The 24,518-nt window shown below is 45.5% G+C and overlaps 1 protein-coding gene across 1 annotated transcript in view; it reads left to right on the forward strand.

Moving 5' to 3' along the window:
• The window catches only part of PPP6R1 (protein phosphatase 6 regulatory subunit 1), a 3,522,349-nt gene that overhangs the window by 844,628 nt on the left and 2,653,203 nt on the right, over window positions 1-24,518 (forward strand). The window contains exon 6 of the mRNA XM_044059463.1: window positions 5,605-5,717. Within this exon, the coding sequence (XP_043915398.1) occupies window positions 5,605-5,717 (113 nt within the window). The remainder of the gene's footprint in view (window positions 1-5,604; window positions 5,718-24,518) is intronic.

Raw genomic sequence — 24,518 nt, forward strand, 5'->3', positions numbered from 1 at the left:
AGTACCCCGTTGGGGAACATTTATTCTTGCCTCAGCCGATGTCAGAACAAATTGAGAAAGTTAATAATTGTTTGTCTTGTGGTAAACAAATACCTCATAAGGACTTCCATTCTCTCTGCCTTCCTTGCCTGGGCCCAGACCACGACGTCTCGGCCTGTGCTGCCTGTGCCTGCTTTAATAAGCGCACTCTCAGGCGCCGGGCAGAATTCGCCGAGGACTTTTTCGGTGAATCTTTTGCGTATATCATGCTGTCGGATCAACCGACTACCCAATCTGCTAAAAAACGCAAGGACCGGGACCGACATCCTCGGCCCGCGTCCACTACCGATGCTACTCCCAAACCCTCTGCTAGTGCTCCGGTTCCTTCGGAAGTGGTAAATCTACCGCTCCAGGCCGACGACACAGCGTTAACACGACCTTCGGTCTCGGAGATCTCTCCGGTGCCGGTTGTTGATTTTCCTCCAGAAACCGAAGTTCTGGATCTACCCGACACCATTTCTGTGGACAAGGTTACGCCTGCACGTGGGGCTGCTAGGCCTCCTGTATCCATGTCCATCAAGGCCTTTGCACGTGCTAAGGCCGCCAGTCAGACCAAGGCCCATCCTAGACCTACTGCCCAGGCCCCTTCTTCTGATAAGCAAATCATGTCTCTGGCTGCTGATCTAATTTCCCTTATCAGGGGGTCTCAGCCTCATCCGGAGAGGGGTTCTCAGCCACCTGCAGAGAAGAGGCCCAGAACTGAGCAGGCGGATGACCTCTCTTCGGATGAAGCCTCTGGGGATTCTGAACATTCTGATACCAAAGAAGAATCCTTCCAGGCGTACGAGGACTCTGATGCTGAGGAATCAATTCCCTCTGCCTCCCCTCTAGAGGATTTCTCATTTGGTGAAGTTCTGCATTCCATGAGGGAACATTTTCAGTTGCAGGGTCAGGAATTCTCTGACTCCAGGAAAAGGCTTCGTACCTTCCTCAAGCTTCCCCAGCACAGGCCTTTAGCTATTCCACCTGTTATGGATGTTTTGGATGATGTTTTCTCTAACTCCAGTGCTAACCCTGACTCTCTTCCTCCAGCTCCTGTCAAGCCGGACAGGTATTATAGGGTCGCTGACACCCACAAGCACCTTTTTAAGGCCCACTCTGTGGATCTAGAAACTATTTCACAGGGCCCCAAGGGAGTGGCTACCTCCTCTGCCAAGAACCCACTGCCAGCAGACAGGGAAGCAAGGTCCCTGGAGAGATGGGGTAAAAAAGTATATACTTCTACTACCCTGGCCATGAGGTCACTAAATTGCCTTTTTCACATGTTTTAGTACCAGGATTTTCTCCTGGATGATTTACAGAAAAAGTTAGCCTCTCCTGAGCCTATTGATAAAAAGGCATTGCAGGATCATATACATAACACTCAGCAGGTTAATAACCATTTTCTTCAGTGTGGTTATGATGCACTGGAAGCTTCATATAGGGCAGCTATGACTGGAGCTGTGATACGTAGACATGCTCGGTTAAAGGATCTGTCTTTGCCTGACCATGTTAAAGTAAAGTTACTTGATGCACCTTTGGAAAAACAGAATCTTTTTGGTGCTAATGCACAAGATGTATTGAAATCCATAGAGGAAAAAGCAGAGTCAGTACAGACAGTCAAGGATTTCCTTCAGGTTCAGCCACCCAGATTCAGCAGAAACTGGCCCTCAAAGAATTGGTCCTTCCCCGGCTCAGACAAGTTTCAAAGGGGAAAAAGCAGACGTGCCCGAGGTAGAGGGCAATACCGAGGATCTTACAGGGGACGCCAATGGCAACCTCCAAATCAAAGAAGTGGTACAGACAGTTCAGCTGCACCACAAGGACAATCGCAATGACTTGATTTTCATTCCACCTACAAAGGTTCAAAGAGAAGCACCCTTGGGTGGAAAATTATCCTTATTCTCACAAAACTGGCATATTTTAACCAAGGACAACTGGATTCTGGATATGATAGACAAAGGTTACAGATTCCACTTCCACACATTACCAATAAGACAAGGCATGCCAAACCTGCCACATCATCAAAGGGCAGAGGCACTCTCTCAAGTTTCCAAGCTGTTAAGTATAAAAGCAATAGAAAGGGTTCCTCCTCAGGAGCTAGGCCAGGGATTTTATTCAAGGCTGTTCCTTGTTCCAAGAAAAGAAAACAATTGGAGACCCATACTGGACTTGTCATCTCTAAACACTTTTCTCATAGTGCCAAGTTCAGAATGCTGACGTTGCAGCAACTCCTTCCCATGCTGGGCAAGGGGTCTTGGCTGGTCACTCTGGATCTCAAGGAGGCATACCTGCATGTCCCTATCAGACAAAGATGTAGAAGATACCTCAGATGTCTTGCAGGGACAGAGCATTATCAATTCTCAGCATTGCCGTTTGGCTTATCTACTGCGCCCAGAGTGTTCATGAAATGCCTGGCATCAGTAGTGGCACACTGCAGACTACAGGGGATTCAAATATACCCCTACTTGGATGACTGCCTCATACAAGCAGACAACAAACAAACCTTAAAAGAAAATTTGGACTATGTCATGCATCTACTGCAGGCCTTGGGATACACAGTCAACATTCAGAAGTCAAAACTACTGCCATCCCAACAGATTATATTCTTAGGAGCCAAACTGGACACAGAAAACCAAATGGCCTACCTCACAGAGGAAAAACAGCAGCATTTACCAGAGTACTTCAAAGGCCTAGCAAAACTCTCCCAGCTGACTGCAAGGAAAATCCTGCAGGCCCTGGGGTTCATGGCATCTTGCATCCTTCTGATACCTTTGGCAAGACTTCATATGAGAAAGCTGCAATGGTATTTAAAAACTTATGGTCTCAACACAGCCAAAGCCTAGAGGACATAATCCCACTTATTTCATGTCTGCAAAAAGAATTTTTATGGTGGGCTCAAGCCAGTCAGCAAAACATAGGCATGTCTTTCAACAGACCTCAAGCAGGCCAAATGATTACAACAGACGCCTCAGACCATGGATGGGGGGCGCACATGGAGGACAGATGCATTCAAGGGCAATGGACCCCAAAGGAAAGACATCTGCACATAAACCAAAAGGAAATGTTGGCAGTGATACATGCAATCGAGACTTTCAAAAAATCACTACAACAAGGGCATTTACTGATAAAGACAGACAACACCACTGTCATGTGGTACATAAACAAGCAGGGAGGCACCCATTCTTATCCCCTCTGCAGACTAACAATGCTTCTCTGGGAAAAATCCCTGAGCCTGAAGATACATTTACAATCCCAGTTTGTACCAGGCAAGGACAATGTACTGGCGGACAACCTGAGCAGAAATTTCATGGATCCACACGAATGGATGCTGCATCCTCACATTTTCTCTCAACTGACAAAGACATGGGGAAGACCGGATGTAGATCTTTTTGCCTCCCACTTAAATCATCACCTGAAAAAGTTCTGCACAAGGACTCACCATCCTCTAGCCTGGAAGATGGATGCTCTCTCCTTCAGCTGGAATTCTCTAAAAATTTATGCATTCCCTCCTCTGCCTCTGCTGACTAAGGTGATACTGAAAATCAAAGCAGAACAACCAACATGTATTTTGATAGCTCCAGACTGGCCAAGGCAGCACTGGTACCCATTGCTATTGACCATAACTCGGACCAAACCATGGCCTCTGACCCTATGGCCCCTGCTCCTAACACAACACAATTACAGGACTGTACATCAAGACCTGAAATCATTACATCTGACAGCCTGGAGGCTAACATGATTTCTCCTCCTAACTCTCTATCAAAATCGGTTCAAGAAATCCTGCTGGAAGCACGCAGGCCTTCCACAAGAAAAGCATATTCAGCCAAATGGAAGAGATTCAGCATCTGGAATGCCAACAGGGGTCAGGACACAGCATTACCGAGTGTACCTCAGATTTTAGAATACTTGGCAGAACTACTTCATACTGGACTTTCATACTCTTCAATAAAGATTCATGCTTCAGCAATCTCAGCAAAATACAACTGTGATCCTCCAGTGTTTTCTCATCCATTGCTAAGACAGTTTCCAAGAGGAATAAAGAATATCAAACCTCCCAGAAAACAGCCAGTACCTGCATGGGACCTCAATTATGTGTTGGAAAAATTAACTCTTCCTCCATTTGAGCCAGCAGCAAGTTCAGAAATGCAATTTCTTTCATGGAAGACGGCCTTCTTATTGGCAGTCACATCTGCAAGAAGAGTTTCGGAGATACCGACACTCATGGCAGTGCCCCCCTTCCTCATTTTTCATCAAGACAGAGTTTCTCTAAGAACCAATCCTACATTCATGCCCAAAGTTATTTCCAGGGTGTCTCTAAATTAAGCAATTCACCTGCCTGCATTCTTCCCCAATCCTCAAAATAGGGGGGAAAAGCTACTGCATACTTTGGACATACACAGAAAATTACGTTACTACTTGGACAGAACTAAGGCCACCAGAAAGTCTGACCAACTGTTTGTAGCCTATGCTGCTGGAGTGCAAGGAAAAGCAATCTCCAAACAATTTCAAAATGGATTGGACATTGCATCAGATTCTGCTATTCTTTCCATGGAAAAGGTGTGCCAGCCAATATTAGGCCCCATTCCACCAGAGCTATGGCCACTTCCACAGCTTTCCTAAGAGGAGTGGCAACAAAGGACATTTTAGAGACTGCTACATGGAGCTCCGTGCATACATTTACCAAGCACTACAACCTGCCCTTATATTCCAGATCCCGAGCAGGCTTTGCTTCGGCAGTCCTGCAGGGGATTTTAGCTACACCATCCTTATCTTAGTTCCATCCACCCCCAGCTTGGCTATGGTATTCAACCCATATGTTATGACTGCAGTTGCATTCTAGAAGGACATAGTACAGTTTTGTACCTACCCTAAATGTAGATGTCCGATAGATATGCAACTGCAGTCGGATTTTCCCTCCCTCCTACCCCTCTGTATCCTTCTTTCTGGGTCCCTACCCCTTTTCCCATTAGCTGGGGGTATTCCTATGGTGTATCTGTTTATTACTGTTGTGCATGTTTGGTATTATTTTTATCCATTTACCAAATTTAGCCTTCCTAGGGGGGCACCTGGCATCTGGGGCAAGAAACACTGAAGAAGATGGCGTCGGCTGATGCCTTTATACTCCAGCCGTGGTGACATCGGAGAGGAGACGACACCAGCCGATGCCGGACCCAGACTTTGGAATCCGGCCGACCGAGGGCTGCCTGAGGCAGGACAACCCATATGTTATGACTGCAGTTGCATATCTATCGGACATCTACATTTATGATAGGTACAAAACTGTACTTTTTTGAAGTTTTCTTTTCATTAGTCTGTAGGGTAGTTAAGTAGCACCAGAATAGTTTAGTCAAAAATGTGATGTAACTGGAGTATTTCCTCTGTCCTGATGGTGCATGTTATCTGGTTGGTGTCAGGAAGGTTTAAGTGTCATGTAATAATGCAAGAAGTGGTTGATGGTAATATAATTTACCTGGGTACATTTTTGTTCATGGTGTTTAAAGATCTGAATTACTACTCTTTTTTTTTTTTTTTTTTTTTTACCAGGTCTGTGTAGTGAAGTTTAACAGTAATTCTTTCTTTCAGCAACACTCAAATGCCTCTCAGTCCCTGTGTGACATTATTCGTCTGAGTCGTGACCAGATGATTCAGATCCAGGACAGTCCAGAACCGGACCAGTTATTAGCCACCCTTGAAAAGTAAGCAAATGGGGAAATGGGGTCGCTTTGGGGAGAGTACAGATGTGTGTAGTCCTTGGACTTGTGAGGAAGTTACCAGATGCAAAGTATTCTGCTAGTTAGCATCTTGTATGGTATTGATAGAGATCATTGCTACAGAACATTTTGTTTGGCTTGCCCGCATTTTTTGCATATGTTTAATAGGGTCTGCAAAAAAAAAAAAAAAAAAAAAAAAAGTCTGTGGCCTGAAAATGTACGGTGGAACTAAAGTTAATTAAATAACGTCATCAATTGTAAGTGGAAAGTAAAGCCAAAGCACTCTGATAAAGATTGACTTCATAATTAACCTGAAAACTGAAAAAAGTGTCAAATAGAAGGTAAGGATTTTAGCAGTGAAAGAAATGAGGTTTGTAGGGGAAATAATTTAACCCATTTTAAGAGTGGTCTTAAGTCATCTCAGCACCATGAGAGAAGTCAAAAATGACATGTCCTAAGAAATGTTTTAACACCTGTGTATGTACATATATCTATATTTCTGTCTCTCTCTCCATATATATATATATATATATATATATATATGTGTGTGTGTGAGTGTGTGTGTGTCTGCCTGTGTGTGTAGATTAGATGTACAGATATGTATAGATGTATTTAGGATCATAGGAGGTTACTAGGCTATCGACCTGGAGGTCTTTTCAAGCTTAGCCGAGGTTCTTCTTGTTTCATTATTGCATTCATCACATTTGCGTTATCCCTGCAAGGGTAGCCCTCGGCCGGGCCGAATACCGGAGGCTTAGTATTTCTGCATCTGCTGCTGTCGCTTCAGGACTGACATCAGGTCGTCAGTAGTATAAAGTAAGGCAGCCGATGCCACTACATCAGTCTTTCTTGCTGTGGAGCCCAAAGCAGAAGCAGTTTGCATGAGTGCCGGTTGGCCACTACCTGAGTTTTGTCTACCGAATTGAAGTCTTCTAAAGTTAAGTTTTTCTTGCACTAACCGATGTCAGAAAAAGTTAATAGTGGTCTCACCTGTGGAAAGCAAATACCACACCGAGACTTCCATTCTTACTATGTCACTTGCTTAGGCCCAGATGACAGTGTACCCCTTTGTTGCTTCTGTGCTTTGTTTAATGCCTGAACTATCCGTTATCAGGCCACTATTACAACCAGATAATTTCGCTTACAGTCCTCGAATTCCGATATGGCTTCGGTAAGCCATCCGACAGGAGATCTTCTGAAAAGATGTAAAGATAAAGACAGAGACAGACAGCACAGGTCCAAACCTATCGACGATGCTTCAATTAAGTTAGTCATCATTTCTCTGGTCTTCAGTGAGGCGCTTTCACAGCCCCTGATACCCACTTCTGTGGATTTGCAGGTCGCTACCAAGACCCTTTTGGAGCCGCAAAACTCTACTTCGACTAAGGATCCTGCGGTTGTCTCTACCTGGGACGGGTCTGGAGCTGTTGAGCAGGCACTGGCTTCTGAGGAAGTCCTTCGCACTACCGATTCTCGACACAAACCAACATTTTCTTTCGCGACTACCATTCTTTCGAAAACAACCGAGTTTCTTAGGCCCAGGGTATGAACCACACCCAAGAAACCGATGACCCACTCTCAGGCACCTGCTTCCTTGCCTCAGTCTCAGATGCTTAAAATGGCTGAAGACCTTACCATGCTGATCAGTGGAAGCCAAACTACCCCCTCCAAAAAGAAAAGAGGTCTGTCACCTGTAGTTCTGTCTGAGCAAGAGTCAGATGACTCTGACGCTTCTGAATATGAAGACATGCAACCCCTCTATACTTATGAGGATTCTGATGCAGAGGATTCCATCCCTTCAGCCTCTCCCCAAGAGGATTTTTCCTTTGGGGAAACCCTGCATACCTTAAGGGAGCATTTCCAGTGGGAAAGTCAAAACTACCTTCAGTCTAAAAAGAGACTCGGGGAATTCCTAAATCTTCCACAGCACAGACCCTTGGCCATCCCCCCAGTCCTGGTTGTTGTGGAGGAGGTTTTCCTGGAATCCAGCTTGACTCCTGACACCCCCTCTCTCCTGCACCCGGAAAACCTGACAACTGCTATAGAGTCCCTGACTCGCACAAATTTCTTTTTAAAAATCCTACTGCTGACCCTGAGGTAATTTCTCAAGGGCCTAAAGGGATTAAAGCAACCTCTACTAAGAATTCCACCCCCTCAGAATAGGGATTCCCGAGCACTAGACAGATGGGGTAAAAAAGTATACACCTCAAGCTACTCTTGCTATCGGGGAGCTAAATTGTTGATTCCATATGCTAAAATTTCAGCAACTTATCCTGGAACAAAAAAATGTCTTCTTTTCCTGCTTGGGCAGAATCTAAAGAATTACAAGAATTAATGCATTCTGCAACTTAAGTAACTAGACACACCTTGCACTGTGGTTTTCACACCTAGAAGCTTCTTGCAGGACAGCAGTCACTGGATCTGTCATTAGAAGGCATGCCCCTGCCAGACCATGTCATATCTAAATTGTTGGATGCCCCCCTGCACAAAGACAACTTATTTGGCACTAAGGCAGAAGAAGTCTGAAAAAGATGGGGGGAAAAAAAAGAAAAATCTATAGAAACAGTTAAGGATTTCTTACAGGTCCAGCCACCCAGGTTCAGCAGGCATTGTCCCACCAAACACTGGTCCTTTCCTGCTCCCTCCAAGCCAGTCCAGCATAGGCCCCGGGGAACCAGACCCCCCAGACAAACAGCCACAGGGAATGCAGAGATCTAAGCAGTGGACTACCTCCACTTCAAAACCAGGGAGTTCTAAGCCACCCCCTTATGGTAAAAACTCACAATGACTCCCTGGGCCACCATTACCAATGACCACTGGGTTCTGAACAAGTTATTCCTTCCACACCCTTCCAACCCCAAAAGGGTTCCCAGATCTACCTCCAAACCAGTGGGCAGAGGCTGAAAAGCAAATCCTTTCCCTGCTTTCTATGAGTGCAGTAGAGCACATTCCTGCAGAACAGATAGGCCAAGGTTTCTACTCCAGACTTTTTCTGGTGCCCAGAAAAGAGGGCACCTGGCACCCCATCCTTGATCTATCCATTCTAAACACCTTCCTGGTGATCCCAAAATTCAAAATGCTCACCTTCCAGCAGCTGCTACCCATGCTGTCCAAGGACGCTTGCCTTGCCACCCTGGATCTAAAAGAGGCTTACCTCCACATTCCTATCAGGGAATCATGCAGGAAATATCTCCTTTTTAGGGTAGGATCTCAACACTTTCAGTTCTGTGTGCTTCCCTTTGGCTTATCTACTGCTCCCAGAGTTTTCACAAAATGTCTGGCTCCAGCCATTGCCTTTTGCAAACAAAGGAATATCCAGATTTTACCCATACTTAGAAGACTGCATTATTCAGGCAGACAGCCAGGAAAAGCTGTTCAAGCACCTGGCCTTTGTAAAGAACCTACTAACCTCCCTAGGGTACACAGTCAACAAAAATAAATCCAAACTGGTGCCCACACAAAGTATTATCTTCGTTGGGAGCAAGCTTGGACGCAGCATCCCAGATGGCATTCCTTACATCAGAAAACCAAATTTTCCTGACAGCCTACTTCTCTCAACTAGCCACCAGGCCCCAGTTATCTGCAAGGAAGATTCCTATAAGCTCTGGAGTTCATGGCATCTTGCGTACTACTCATTCCATATGCCAGACTGCATATGAGGAAACTTCAGTTGTACCTAAAAAGCCTTTGGTGTCAGCACTCTGAAGACCTGGAAATTCTTATACCTATAATTCCTTGCCTCAGAATAGATTTTCTTTGGTGGGCAACAGCATGCTCCCACAACAAGGGACTGCCTTTCTCGCCACCTGCTGCCATCCAGACCCTCACCACAGACGCATCAGACTATGCTTGGGGCGCAAAGCTGGTTGGCAGGTGCATGTAGGGCCAATGGAGCCCACAGCAAATTCCTCTGCACATCAACCAAAAAGAGATGATGGCTGTCAAGCATGCATTGATAGCTTTCAAACCCCTTCCCTCCCCAGGGGCTCTCCTGATCAAAACAGACAACATCACTGTGATGTGGTATATCAACAAGCAGGGAGGGACTCACTGCTACCCTCTATGCAGGCTGGCCATGACCCTTTGGCACACAGCCTTTGCCATGCAACTGCACCTGTTAGCACAATTCCTACCAGGCTCGCTCAACACTCTGGCAGACCAATTAAGCAGAAATCTTCTGGACCCACACGAGTGCAGCTCAACGGAAGAACCTTCACCCTAATAACGCAGAAATGGGGCACCCAGAAAGTTGACCTTTTTGCCTCCCGCACCAGTCATCAGTTCAGCAAATTCTGCACCAGGGAGCATCACTGCATGGTTTGGAAAGTGGATGCCATGTCCTTCCCTGGGTCAGTCTATTGGTCTATGCCTTTCCTCCACTACCTCCCATCCCCAGGGTACTGCTCAAAATAAAAGAGGAAAAACCAAGGACAATTCTTATAGCTCCAGACTGGCCTCGCCAGGAATGGTACCCCTTGCTGCGCAGCCTGTTATCACTTGCCACCATGGCATCTTCCTCAGATTCCAAACCTCCTGAACAGAGGGAAAGGGAATTCATGCATCTCCAACTGCAGACCCACAATTTGGCAGCTTAGCTTATTCCCTAACCCCGGATCAATCTGCCAACCTCAGTGAACAGGTTCTAGATGTTATCAGTGAGGCTAGACACCCTAGCACTAGAAAGTCTTATGCTGACAAAAGGAAAAGGTTCTGCACCTGGATCCAAGCTAAAGGAGCCTATACGGCACAGCCCTCCCTCCCTCTCATCCTGGATTACTTAGCTGACCTACTACACAGTAGTCTCTCTTTCTCCTCTATAAAAATTCATGCCTCTGCTATTTCTGCTCATTTTCCCACTGAACAACCCCTTTTCTCACACCCTTTGATCAGACGGTTCCTAAGAGGGGCTAGCAACTTGAGGCCACCCAGAAGGGTACCCACCCCAGCTTGGGACCTTAACTATCTTTTGGAAAAGCTCACCCTGCCCCTTTTCGAACCAGCTTATTTTGCAGAGCTAAAATTTCTCTCCTGGAAGACAGCATTCCTTCTGGCCATCACTTCAGCCAGAAGAGTCTCCGAGCTGCAGGCCCTCATGGCTGTGGGAACCCTTCATCATCTTCCATGCTGACAGGGTATCCCTCAGAACTAATCTACCCATCATGCCCAAGGTGGTGTCCAATGTGGCTCTGAACAAATTCATTCATTTGCCCACCTTTTTTCCTAATCCCCAGAACAAAGTGGAAAGGATTCTGCACTCTCTCGATGTGCACAAACAGCTCAGAGTCTATCTAGACAGGACAAAATACTTCAGAAAGTCTGATCAATTGCTGGTTAGCTTTGCTACAGGGGCAGACGGCAAAGCCATCTCCAAACAACCCATTTCCAAATGGATAGCACACTGGATCCATTTCTGCTACAAACAACATGGAAAGCCTCTCCCCAAGGGGGTCAGGACTCACTCCTCCAGAGCAGCATCCACCTCTGCAACTTTCCTCAGAGGAGTCCCCACCAGGGACATCCTGGAGGCTGCCACCTGGACATCTGTTCACACTTTTACCAAACATTACCACCTGCCTTTCTTCTCCAAATCCAGAGCAGGGTTTGGCTCTGCAGTCTTGCAAGGCATCCTAGCCAGACCCTAGTTTCTTTGACTGCCTCCACCCTTTTCCTCAGCTTTGGGAATCAACCCAAATGTGATGACTGCAACAGTGAAACACGAAGAACATAGTACAGATGTTCATCGTGCTTCACTGTTGCAGTCATTACATTTGGGTTATCCTGCTGGCAGGCGACCCGCAGTTGGCCCGAGTTCCAAAGTCTTGGTCCAGCGTCTGTTGCTGTCGCCTCTTCCCTGACGTCAGTGCGCCAGGGGTATAAAAGTTGCAACCGACGCCAATTATCGTCAGTCTTTCTTGCTGTGCAGTGCCCGAAGCAAAAGCAGTTCGCAAGTGCCGGTCGGCCAACTCCTGAGATTTTCAAAATTGAATTTCAGAACTGAAGTCTTCAATAAAGCTAAGTACCCTGTTGGGGAAACTTTTTCTTGCTCCAGACCGATGTCAGTAAAAGTTAATAATTGTATTTCTTGTGGGAAGCAGATACCTCATAAGGACTTCCACTCTTACTGTATTCCTTGCCTAGGCCCTGACCACGACGTTACTAGTTGTCGGTTTTGTGCTAGATTCAATAAACACACTATTAAACGTTGGTTTTGCTTTACATTATTTTAGAAGAAGATTTAATGATATAATGCCGTCGGAACAACCGACGACCCGGAGTGTATAAAAAACGCAAAGACAAAGAAAAGGACAGGCATCCGAGGCCCAAAACCAACGACGAAGCCTCTTCTAGGCCAGTCGCCGGTTCGCCGGTTCTCAGTGAGGCACTTTCGCAGCCCCTAACACCCGATACCTCAGAGCCACAGGCTGTAACCGACAGCCACGTGGAGACACCGAGGCCTGTGGAAACTCAAGTTATTGGGCCTGTGGAAACTATACCCTCAGATGGGTCCGGAGCCGCTGAGCAGGCACCGGCTTCTGAGGGTGTTTTCAGACCTTCACAGCTTACAATTAAGGCTACTACAGCAGCAAAGGCAAAGTCAAAAACACCATTAAAGACAAGGAAACAAGTGCAGCATTCTCCAGAACAGTCATCCATGCCAAAGAAACAGATGCTTAAAATGGCCGAAGACCTTATTACTTTAATCAGGGGCTCCCATCCCCTTCCTGGCAAAAGGCCTAGGCAAAACACTGATTATGATTCGTCTTCTGATCAGGGCTATTCTCTCCCTCCCTATGAGGACTCTGATGCTGAAGAGTCCATCCCTTCAGCCTCTCCACCTGAGGATTATACTTTTGGGGAAACCCTGCACTCCATAATGGAGCATTTCCATTGGGAGAGCCAGGATTATTCAAAATCCAAGAAAAGGCTCAGAGATTTCCTTTTATTGCCTCAGCACAGGCCCCTGGCTATTCCCCCTGTGCTTGATATTGTAGATGATGTTTTTTTCTGAATCCAGGCTGTCTCCTGATTCTTTACCCCCTGCACCAGTAAAGCCAGACAGGTACTACAGAGTCCCTGACTCTCATCAATTTCTTTACAAAAACCCCGCTGCAGACCCAGAAACAATTTCTCAGGGTCCTAAAGGGGTTAAGGCTTCCACTGCCAAAAATCCTGTCCCCTCAGATAGGGATTCCAGAGCTCTGGACAGATGGGGGGAAAAAAGTTTACACTTTTGCTGCTTTAGCTGTAAGAGCTTTAAACTGTCAGTTTCACATGCTTAAATATCAACAGTATCTCATGTCATTGTTAAAGCAGAAAATGGTTACAAATATACTAAGTCCTGACAGTAAAGAAATGCAGGATTTATTGCATGCAGTTGAACAAGTGGGAAAGCATACTCTGCAATGTGTTTTGATTCATTAGAGGCTTCTTGTAGAGCCGCAGTTACAGGCTCTGTTATTCAAAGACATGCTTGGTTGAAAGAACAAAGTTTACCTGACCCATGTTAAAGTAAAATTATTGGATGCTCCATTACAGCATGATACTTTGTTTGGTGTTAAGGCAGAAGAGGTGTTAAAGAAAATGGAGGATAAAGCCAAGTCAATGCAAACGGTGAAAGATTTCTTACAGGTTCAACCACCTAGATTTAGCAGAAACTGGCCTTCAAAAAATTGGTCATTTCCATTGTCAGACAAGCCACAAAGAAGCAGATACAAATGCCCAAGAGGCAGATCTCAGCCACAAGGCTCCTACAGACCTAAACAATGGGGTGCTTCAGCCCCCAAAGTAGGAGAAGACAAATCACAACCTTATAGGAAACAGTCTCAGTGACTTCCCTCTGCAAATGCCAAGCTCTTACCAGTTGACAGCACCCCTTGGGGGAAAGCTAGCACTTTTCTCAAACAATTGGCACATGATCACGCAAGACCAGTGGGTGCTGAACATTGTTTCTCAGGGGTATAGGTTCCACTTCCACACGCTTCTGAAACCAAAAGGTATGCCAAACCTGCCATAAAACCAATGGGCAGAGGCACAAAAACAAATTGTGGCTCTTATGGATATGGGAACTATTCAAAAAGTTCCACAAGAAGAACAGGGACAAGGATTTTACTCAAGACTTTTCTTAATACCCAGAAAAGGCAAAGCCTGGAGACCAATAGTGGACCTGTCAATCCAAAATATTTTCCTGGATGTTCCAAAATTCAAAATGTTAACACTTCATCAACTTCTGCCCATGCTGGGCAAGAAGGCTTGGCTAATTACTTTGGACCTCAAGGAGGCATACCTGCATGTCCCAATCAGACAATCGTGCAGAAGATACCTCAGATTTATAGCAGACTCGATGCATTACCAATTCTCTGCACTGCCCTTTGGCTTATCTACTGCGCCCAGGGTCTTCACAAAATGCCTGGCACCAATAATTGCTTTTTGCAGACAAAAAGGAATTCAAATATATCCCAACTTGGACAACTGCCTTATTCAAGCAGAGAGCAAGGACATTCTTCTATAGCACCTGGCATTTGTAAAAAGATTGCTAATTTGCCTAGTGTACACTGTAAACGAAAATAAATCAAAACTAGTTCCCTCTCAAGAGATAATATTCCTGAGTGCAAGCTTAAATACAACTGCCCAGATGGCTTATTTCACGCCAGACAAACAAAGGCAACTGACTCATTACTTTCAAATGATGGCAACAAAGACCCAGCTCCCTGCAAGAAAAATTCTGCAGGCCCTGGGTTACATGGCATCCTGCATTCTACTAATTCCATATGCAAAACTGCATATGAGGAAACTACAATGGTATCTAAAAAGTTTTTGGACTCAGCATTGTCACAGCCTAGAGACAGTCATAACCTTGATTCCCTGCCTACAACAGGAGTTTCGATGGTGGTCCCAGGCCTGTCACCACAACAAGGGACAGTCTTTCACCTTACCTACAGCCAAGCAGACAATAACAACGGATGCATCGGATTATGCCTGGGGAGCACATGTGGCAGGAAAATGTATTCAGGACACATGGCCCAAGGAACAAATGCATCTTCACATCAATCAAAAAGAGATGCTAGCTGTACAAAATGCCCTGACAGCCTTCAAGGACCTAATAGATCCAGGACAACTATTAATAAAGACGGACAATACCACAGTTATGTGGTACATAAACAAGCAAGGGGGCACACATTCCTACCCCCTATGCAGACAAGCCATGACTTTGTGGAACACTGCACTGACCTACCGGGTACATCTGCAAGCACAATTCCTGCCAGGAACAAAAAATACACTGGCAGACGAACTAAGCAGAAATCTCATGGATCCTCAACGAATGGAAGCTAAATCCACAAGTGTTCAGCATGATAACATGGAAATTGGGACGCCCAGACATAGATCTATTTGCCTCCCCTCACAATTGCCAAACACAGAAATTCTGCACAAGGACTTATCACTCTCAAGCATGGAAAGTGGATGCTCTATCATTCAACTGGAAAGGCCTGACAGTCTACGCCTTCCCTCCAATGCCTCTTCTCACCAAGGTGCTTTTAAAAATCAGACAAGAAAGACCAAAAATGATCCTGATTGCACCAGACTGGCCATGCCAGCACTGGTACCCAATCCTAAAGAGTTTGTCCCAAGGCCCACCTTGGCCTCTACCTCAAATCCCTCATCTTCTGACACAACAAAACAATCAGATTTTGCACAGTCAACTCAGAACCTTAAATCTGGCAGCATCGCAGATAATGTAGCCACTCAGACTGCACCTCTCTCTAAAGCTGTTATGGGTGTTATTTTGGAAGCCAGGAGACCCAGCACTAGGAAATCTTATGCACAAAAATGGAAGAGATTCTGTGCTTGGAACCAGGCACAGGGGCTTGAATCATTTGTCAATAATATACCTCAGATTTTGCAATACCTAACTGAGATGTTGGAAAAAGGCCCATCTTTTTCATCTATTAAAATCCATGCCTCTGCCATTTCAGCTCATTACAATACGGATCCTCCTATTTTTTCACATCCTCTACTACCTCAGAGGGGCAAAGAATATAAGACCCCCCCCCCCCCCAGGAGAGCACCAGTACCTTCTTGGGACCTCAGTTTTGTTTTAGAAAAACTAACACTGCCTCCATACCAGCCAGCACAGCTGATCTAAAATTCTTGTCATGGAAAACAGCTCTGCTCCTAGCAATAACTTCAGCAAGAAGAGTCTCAGAGTTACAGGCATTGATGGCTGTGGAACCTTTCTTCATTTTTCATCAGGACAGAGTTTCTCTTAGGGCAAACCCAACATTCATGCCAAAGGTGGTCTCCAATGTGGCCTTAAACCAAACCATTCATTTACCTACTTTCTACCCAAATCCCCAGAATAAAGGGGAAAAACTTCTGCACGCTTTGGATATACACAGGCAGCTACGATTCTACTTGGACAAAGCAAAAGCTTTCAGAAAAACTGAGCAACTGTTTGTAGCATATGCTGCAGGATCACAAGGAAAGCCTATTACAAAGCAGACAATCTCCAAATGGATAGGACACTGCATCCGCTTCTGTTATGCACAACATGGCAAATCTGTGCCACTTCAGCAGCTTTCCTTAGAGGAGTACCAACCAAAGACATATTAGAAGCTGCAACCTGGAGTTCAGTGCACACTTTCACCAAGCACTACCACTTACCTCTCTACTCCAAATCCAGAGCAGGCTTTGCCACTGCAGTTCTGCAGGGCTTGTTAGCCTCGCCAAATCCAATTTAGACCCAGCCACCCAACCTCAGCTGTGGGAGTCTACCCAAGTGTAATGACTGCAACAGTGAAACACGATGAACATAGTACAGTTGTGTACCTACCATAAATGTAGATGTTCGAGTGCATATACTGTTGCAGTCCAGGTTACCCACCCACCATCCCCCTTTTCTTTGCTGGGACTTTTCTGTACTTCTCAACTCTATACAACCTATGTGGTGTATTTGCTTGTAGATGAAGGAAATGTTTATAGTAATATATGCATAGTTTTTTGGCATATTTTTATCTTTTCAGCCTTCCTATCTGGGGACACCTGACATCTGGGGCAAGAAAAACTGAAGAAAATGGCATTGGTTGCAAGTTTTAATACCCCTGGCACACTGACGTCAGGGAAGAGGCGACAGCAACCAATGCCAAACCAAGACTTTGGAACTCAGGCCGACTACGGGTCGTTTGCCAGCAAGATAACCCAAGTGTAATGACTGCAACAGTGAATACACTCGAACATCTACATTTATGGTAGGTACACAACTGTACTTTGTGTACACTTACCATAAATGTAGATATTCAAGTATATTACCTGTTGCAGTCCTGATTTCCCTCCCTCCATCCCCCTTTCTTCTCTTTCCTTTCTAAGGGACATATTGGTGTATCTGAAGTAGTTTACTTCATTTGGTCTTCAAACTGTTGGATACCGGATCCGTATCTGATCCGAGCCGGCAACTTTACTAGCATCTGCTCCAAGCTTCTCCCATAATACACCTCCACTACCTTCCAACCCCCAGATCTCATTTACCGCGGATAGCTAAAGCATCGTGATCTCCAGAGCTGTAGGTTGTAAGTGGGTGAAAAACTTTATAAAATCTATTTTCTCTCTCTAAACTTTAGTAGTGATAGTGTAGGTTTCCCTTTCTCCTCCCCTCTCTTAATGCATCGAGTTTTCTAGTTTTAGAGTTGTTAGCTTAGTTTAGAGTAGTTTTGTGTGTTTGCTCCCCCCCAGTGTGTCCTGTGTGTGAGTGTGGTGAGTGGATGTTTTCAGTGAGAAAGAAATAACATTTTTTTTCAGTTATTCTTTCCTCTGATATCATGGCTGATAAGCCGATATTTAAAAGGTGCACTGAGTGTGGCCATAAGTTATCCCCTGTGGATGGCCACACTCTTTGTGTTACGTGCTTTGGCATGGCCCATCTTAGCACAGACTGCACTATATGCGCAGGATTGAACCCATGCGCCATCAAAGACAGGAATGCCAAGTTGGCCCTAAAAGGCCTTGTTCCCCCTTCTGAGACAGTTGCCTTGTCTTCGGCTTTGGTCACACCGGCTGCTGTGGTCGCCTCTCCTTTTCTCCTGGCTTCTCCTCCCTCCCAGGCTGGGACTCATCCTCCTGTGCAAAAGCCTGCGGAAGTTGGACCGGAAAAGGGGCAGGGAGAAGGAGAGAGAGTTGAAGTCGAGGGAAAAATGTAAGAGGTCTCTGGATCTTCCTTCACAGGTCAAGACTCTTAGGATCCGTGACAACCCTCGGCTCCGATCTCCAAGGTTTTCCCCAGAGCCGGAGGAGACACACTCAGCATCTAGGGCAGGGGTGGGCAAACTTTTTGATTCGTGGGCCACATTGAGTTCTGACATTTGACAAAGGGGCCGGAACAGGAGCAGATAGATGGCATGCTTTGAAAACTTCACCTCATTGGGGGAAAAATACACATCTTGGGATATGGAGAAAACATGTGCTTTAATTTCCAATGAAAATGAAGAAAAGCATTACAATAAAATCTCTGACTTCGAAATGAGTCTTTAAACACTGAAAATCAAATAAATGACCATTTTATTTTAAAGCGCTGAAAGTTCTGTTATCCTTCAGGATATCACCATCACGCTCCTCCTGACTGTCTCTTTTTTCAAAAACGGTAGGAGATGCAGATGTACTTGTCCTGTTCCTTTTATTCAATTTGTTTCCCCGGTGCCAAAAGTCAACAACGACCAGTGCAGGGACGAAACAGTTGCAGCAAGTCAGTCTGTGAAGCGTTATATTTGATCTGCGCGCACTGTTTATTTTAACAACGTGCGTATCACGGAGACACACACATTTTAATGGCAGCAGTGTTGTTGGTCTCCTTTTTTAGCCAGCGCATCAAAGTCTGATTTTCTCAAATTTGTCTTTGGTCTCCGGGCACAAAATACCTGCTGTCTCTACCATACATTCTTTTAAAAACTCACCCTCAGACAGTGGTTTGCTGGCCTTTGCTATTTTGAATGAAAGCATAAAACTGGCCTTGGTACTTGACTCTTGAATGACAGTTTGACAGTGAAAAAAACTTTGCTGAGCCTTCAAATTAGCTGCCACCTTCTCAGCAGCAGCTTCCCGTTCTTTTGTTGAGAGCTTGCTAGCATAATTAGCGTGCTTTGTGGCAAAGTGACGGCTAATATTATACTCTTTAAAAACCGCCACAGATGTCCTTCATGGATGCATCTGCAGTCATAACAACTGGGTTGTCCTGTCGTCAGGCAGCCCTTCGGTCGGCCGGATTCCAAAGTCCGGGTCCGGCTTCGGCTGATGTCGCACCTCACCCGACGTCATCTCTGCTGGTCTTCGGGTATAAAGGCATCAGCCGACGCCATTTTCCTCAGTCTTTCTTGCCGCGTGGCCAAGCAGAAGCTGTTCGCAAGTGCCGGTCGGTCAGATCCAGAGATTACTACTACCGAATACTACTTGAAGACTTCTAAAGCTAAGTACCCGTTGGGGACTCTTTCTTGCCTCAGCCGATGTCAGAAAAGTCAATAACTGTTTAACTTGTGGGAAACAAATACCTCATAAAGATTTCCACTCTTACTGTTTGCCTTGTTTAGGCCCAGACCACGGCGTAGCAGCCTGTTCGCCTGTGCTTCATTCAACCGACGAACGCTTAGGCGTCGGTCGGAGTTTGCTGAACAGTTTTTCGGCTCAGATTTTGCGTACATTTTGCCGTCGGATCCTCCGACTACCCAAATTGTTAAAAAACGCAAAGAAAAAGACCGACACTCGCGGTCCGCGGTTTCGGCGAAACCATGGTTAAGCAAACAAGCGAGTGTCTCGGTTTCGCGAAACCGAGAAAACTGATCAAAGTACAGCTGAATCAATGACTACTACTGAGGTTCCTGCTACCTTACTTGAATCGGCCTCAGAAATTTTACCTACAACAGTGGTTACTAGTGACTTATCACACACCATCCCTTTGGATGTCTCTACCCCAGCACGTGGTGCTGCTAGGCCTCCTGCAGCCATGTCTATTAAGGCCTTTGCCAGGGCTAAAGCAGCCAAATCTACTAAATCAGTGCCTGTTAAACCCCCCTCAACCAGGCCCACTTCTAGTTCACAAATGCTTACTCTGGCAGAAGATTTAATATCCTTAATTAGGGGATCTCAATCTCACCCAAACAGGGCCTCTCAGCCCCCAGAAAAGAGACCTAGAGCAGAGCCCCCCGAGCCTGTGTCCTCTGATGATTCTGCGGATGACTCAGATATTACAGACCAGCCAGAGGCTCCTTTCTCCAATTATGAAGACTCAGATGCTGAAGAATCCATTCCAGCTGCTTCTCCAAGATAGATTTTACAGGGTACCAGACACTCATCATCACCTATACAAGGCCCCACTTGCAGACCCCGAAACTATATCCCAGGGGCCTAAGGCAGTAGCCTCGACCACAGCAAAAAACCCTATTCCTTCTGAAAGGGAAGCCAGGTCTTTAGACAGATGGGGCAAAAAAGTTTACACCTCAGCTACTCTCTCAGCTAGAGCTTTAAACTGTCAGTTTCACATGATACAATACCAAGAGTTTATGCTTGATCAGTTAACTAAAAAGCTATCCTCTGATGACTCTATAGATAAGAAATATGTATTAGAAATGGTAAATAACATACAGCAGGTTAATAACCATTCCTTAAAATGTGGCTATGATGCACTGGAGGCTTCATTTAGATCAGCCATGACTGGCACAGTGATAAGAAGACACGCATGGCTGAAGGAACAGGTCTTACCGGATCATGTTAAAGCTAAGTTATTAGATGCTCCTATGCATAAGGCCAGTTTGTTTGGTACACCTGCCCAGCAGGTAATGAAGAAAATGGAAGAAAAGGCAAAATCTGTACAAACGGTTAAAGATTTCTTGCAGGTTCAGCCCCCAAGGTTTAGCAGGAACTGGCCTGCCAAAAATTGGTCCTTTCCTGACTCCACAAGATCCCAAAGGGGCAGGAATAGTCGTTCCAGAGGCAGAAATCAATCCAGAGGGGTGCCTACAGAGGACGACAGTGGCAAGGTAATAACAGAGGCACAGACACAGCCACTACCACTACAACAGCACAATCACAGTGACTTGATTCTAACTCCGCCTACCAGGGAACAAATAGCAGCACCATTAGGCGGAAAATTAACCTTATTTTCGAAGAACTGGCACTATATCACAAAAGACAAGTGGATTTTACAAACCATAGACCAAGGTTACCGGTTCCACTTCCACACTTTACCAGTCAAAAGAGGAATGCCAAACCTGCCTCCAAATCAAAAAACAGAAGCTCTACAGCAGATAATGCAATTAACAAAGATGAGAGCTGTGGAAAGAGTACCAATAACAGAACAAGGCAAAGGATTCTACTCCAGACTATTCCTAGTTCCAAGAAAGGAAAAAAGTTGGAGACCTATTCTCGACCTGTCCACCTTAAATACATACATCATTGTCCCAAAATTCAAAATGCTGACCCTACAGCAACTTCTTCCCATGCTGGGCAAAGAGTGTTGGCTGGTAACTCTAGATCTCAAGGAGGCATACCTGCACGTCCCCATTTGACCAATTTGCAGAAGATACCTCAGATTTCTTGCAGGATCAGAGCACTATCAATTCTCAGCATTGCCCTTTGGCTTATCTACTGCGCCCAGAGTATTCACAAAATGCCTGGCATCAGTAATCGCCCACTGCAGACTACAGGGAATCCAAATTTATCCATACCTGGACGACTGCCTGCTACAAGGGGACAACAAAAGCAAGCTGACAACAGATTTACAAAGGGTCATTTACTTGCTACAAGCACTGGGATACACAGTCAATTTACAAAAGTCAAGGCTGATACCATCCCAAACAAGGACATTCTTGGCCGCGGAATTGGACACAGTAAAACAAATGGCAATCCTAACTGCAGATAAACAAAAGAACTCCCTCTTTACTTCTTGGCACTAACAAGACAGAACAAGCTAACAGCAAAAAAAGTTCTGCAGGCCTTGGGCTTCATGGCATCATGCATAATCTTGGTTCCACATGCCAGACTACATATGAGAAAACTGCAGTGGTACCTAAAGAATTTATGGTCCCAACACAGGCACAGCCTAGAAGCAGAAATTCCACTAATCCCATGCCTAAAACAGGAGTTCCTATGGTGGGCTCAAGCATGCCAGTCAAACCCAGGCCTACCCTTTCACAACTATCAAGCAAGCCAAACCATCACAACAGACGCCTCAGACCTAGGATGGGGGGCTCACATGCTGGACAAATGCGTACAAGGATTGTGGGCGAGGACCAGCTTCACCTGCACATCAACCTAAAAGAAATGCTGGCAGTAAAACTGGCAATCCAAAAATTCAGACCATTTCTCAAAGTAGGCCATTTGATGATAAGGACAGACAACACCACAGTCATGTGGTACATCAACAAACAGGGAGACACTCATTCATACCCCCTATGCAGAATGACTTTGGACCTTTGGAACCTGGCACTCCGCTACAACATCCAGTTACAGGCAATATTTGTACCGGGAAAGGAGAATACTCTAGCAGACATGTTAAGCAGAACCACCTCGGATGCTCACGAATGGATGCTACACCCGGACATTTTCAAGACCATCTCAAAGAAATGGGGAATGCCACAGATAGATCTATTCGCTTCCCCTCTCAATCACCAGCTCAAAAAATTCTGCACAAGGACATTCCACCCACTTGCATGGAAAGTGGATTCGCTCTCCTTCAGCTGGAAAGGTCTGACTGCATATGCATTCCCACCTCTTCCCTTGATACACAAGGTATTACTAAAAATCAAGGAGGAACGTCCAAGGATAACCCTGATAGCTCCAAACTGGCCAAGACAACACTGGTGTACCCATTGCTGAGGAGCATGTCTCGGGACAAAATGTGGTCAATACCCCTGATGCCTTTGACGTTAACTCAGAACAACTACAGCATCATGCATCCAAACCTAAAAACGTTGCAACTGACTGCATGGAACATCACATAGCAGCAACTAATCCAGAACTTTCCAAAAGGGTTAAAGACATTATCCTTGAAGCCCGCAGACCTTCAACAAGAAGGAACTATGCAGGAAAATGGAAAAGGTTTGTCATTTGGAGTGCTGAAAGAGGAAAAGATGTGTCGAATATAGATATGGCTAACATTCTGGAGTATTTGGCAGAGCTTCTACATACAGGCCTGTCCTATTCCTCCATCAAGATACATGCATCAGCTATTTCAGCAGAATACAGCTTTGATCCACCTGTCTTTTCACATCCTTTACTCAGGCAGTTCCTCAGAGGGATCAAGAATGTAAAACCTCCTAGGAAACCACCATTGCCAGCTTGGGATTTGAACTTTGTGCTAGAAAAGTTGACACTCGCACCTTTTGAACCAGCAGCAACAGCAGACCTACAGCATCTGTTGTGGAAAACTGCTTTCCTACTGGCAATAACCTCAACAAGGAGGGTTTCTGAACTTCAGGCCCTAATGGCAGTACAACCCTTCCTAATCTTCCACCAAGATAGAGTGTCCATGAGGACTAATCCTACATTTATGCCTAAGGTGGTATCCAGAGTGTCTTTAAACCAGGCAATCCACCTACCTACCTTCTTCCCCAACCCACAAAACAGAGGGGAAAGAATGCTGCATACCTTGGATGTACATAGACAGCTACGCTACTACCTGGACAGAACAAAAAGTAACAGAAAAACTGACCAGCTTTTTGTAGCCTATGCAACAGGAAGGGAAGGAAAAGCTATTTCCAAACAGACAATCTCCAAATGGATAGGAAATTGCATACGATTCTGTTACTCCTTCCATGGAAAACCAATTCCACAGAACATAAGGCCTCATTCTACAAGGGCAACCGCCACTACCACAGCCTTCTTACGAGGAGTGGCAACCAAGGACATTATTGAGGCGGCTACTTGGACCTCCGTGCATACATTTGCCAAGCATTATAATTTACCTCTGTATTCCAGATCCCGAGCAGGGTTTGCCACTGCTGTACTGCAAGGGATCCTAACCACACCATAATCTATTCTTCCTCCTCCCCTAGTTGGCTATGGTATTCTACCCAGTTGTTATGACTGCAGATGCATCCATGAAGGACATAGTACAGTTTTGTACCTACCATAAATGTAGATGTCCGAACTGGATAGCATCTGCAGTCAGGATTACCCTCCCTCCTTTCCCCTCTGTGGTACTCCTAGGGTATTTACCCTTCTAATAGCTAGCTGGTGGGGGGGGGGAAGTCTCTTATGGTGTATTTGTTTGTATATATGTACATACATGCTTATTTTTTGTGTTTGCCTTCTATCTTTTTGGAAACATTGGCATTTACCCAAAATTTAGCCTTCCAAGAGGGCAACTGGCATCTGGGGCAAGAAAGACTGAGGAAAATGGCGTCGGCTGATGCCTTTATACCCGAAGACCAGCAGAGATGACGTCGGGTGAGGTGCGACATCAGCCGAAGCCGGACCCGGACTTTGGAATCCGGCCGACCGAAGGGCTGCCTGACGACAGGAGAACCCAGTTGTTATGACTGCAGATGCTATCCAGTTCGGACATCTACATTTATGGTAGGTACAAAACTGTACTTTTCTTGGCATATCAGGCAAACAGCAGATGATTGGTGTTCAGTGAAAAAATATTTAGTTGTCCACTCCTTATTGAACACTCAACATTCTCTGTCCACTTTCCTTTTCTTGGGTCCGCTCATCTTCATAGAGGGGCGGGTGGGTCAAAGGGTAAAGTGCAAACGTGGAGTAATAGGCCTACGCTTCACCTCAACAAAGCCAATATATCTAGAGTGC

This window comes from Protopterus annectens, chromosome 17.part0 (assembly GCF_019279795.1).
Source record: "Protopterus annectens isolate FY-2018-M chromosome 17.part0, PAN1.0, whole genome shotgun sequence".
Classification (NCBI taxonomy): Eukaryota; Metazoa; Chordata; order Ceratodontiformes; family Protopteridae; genus Protopterus; species Protopterus annectens.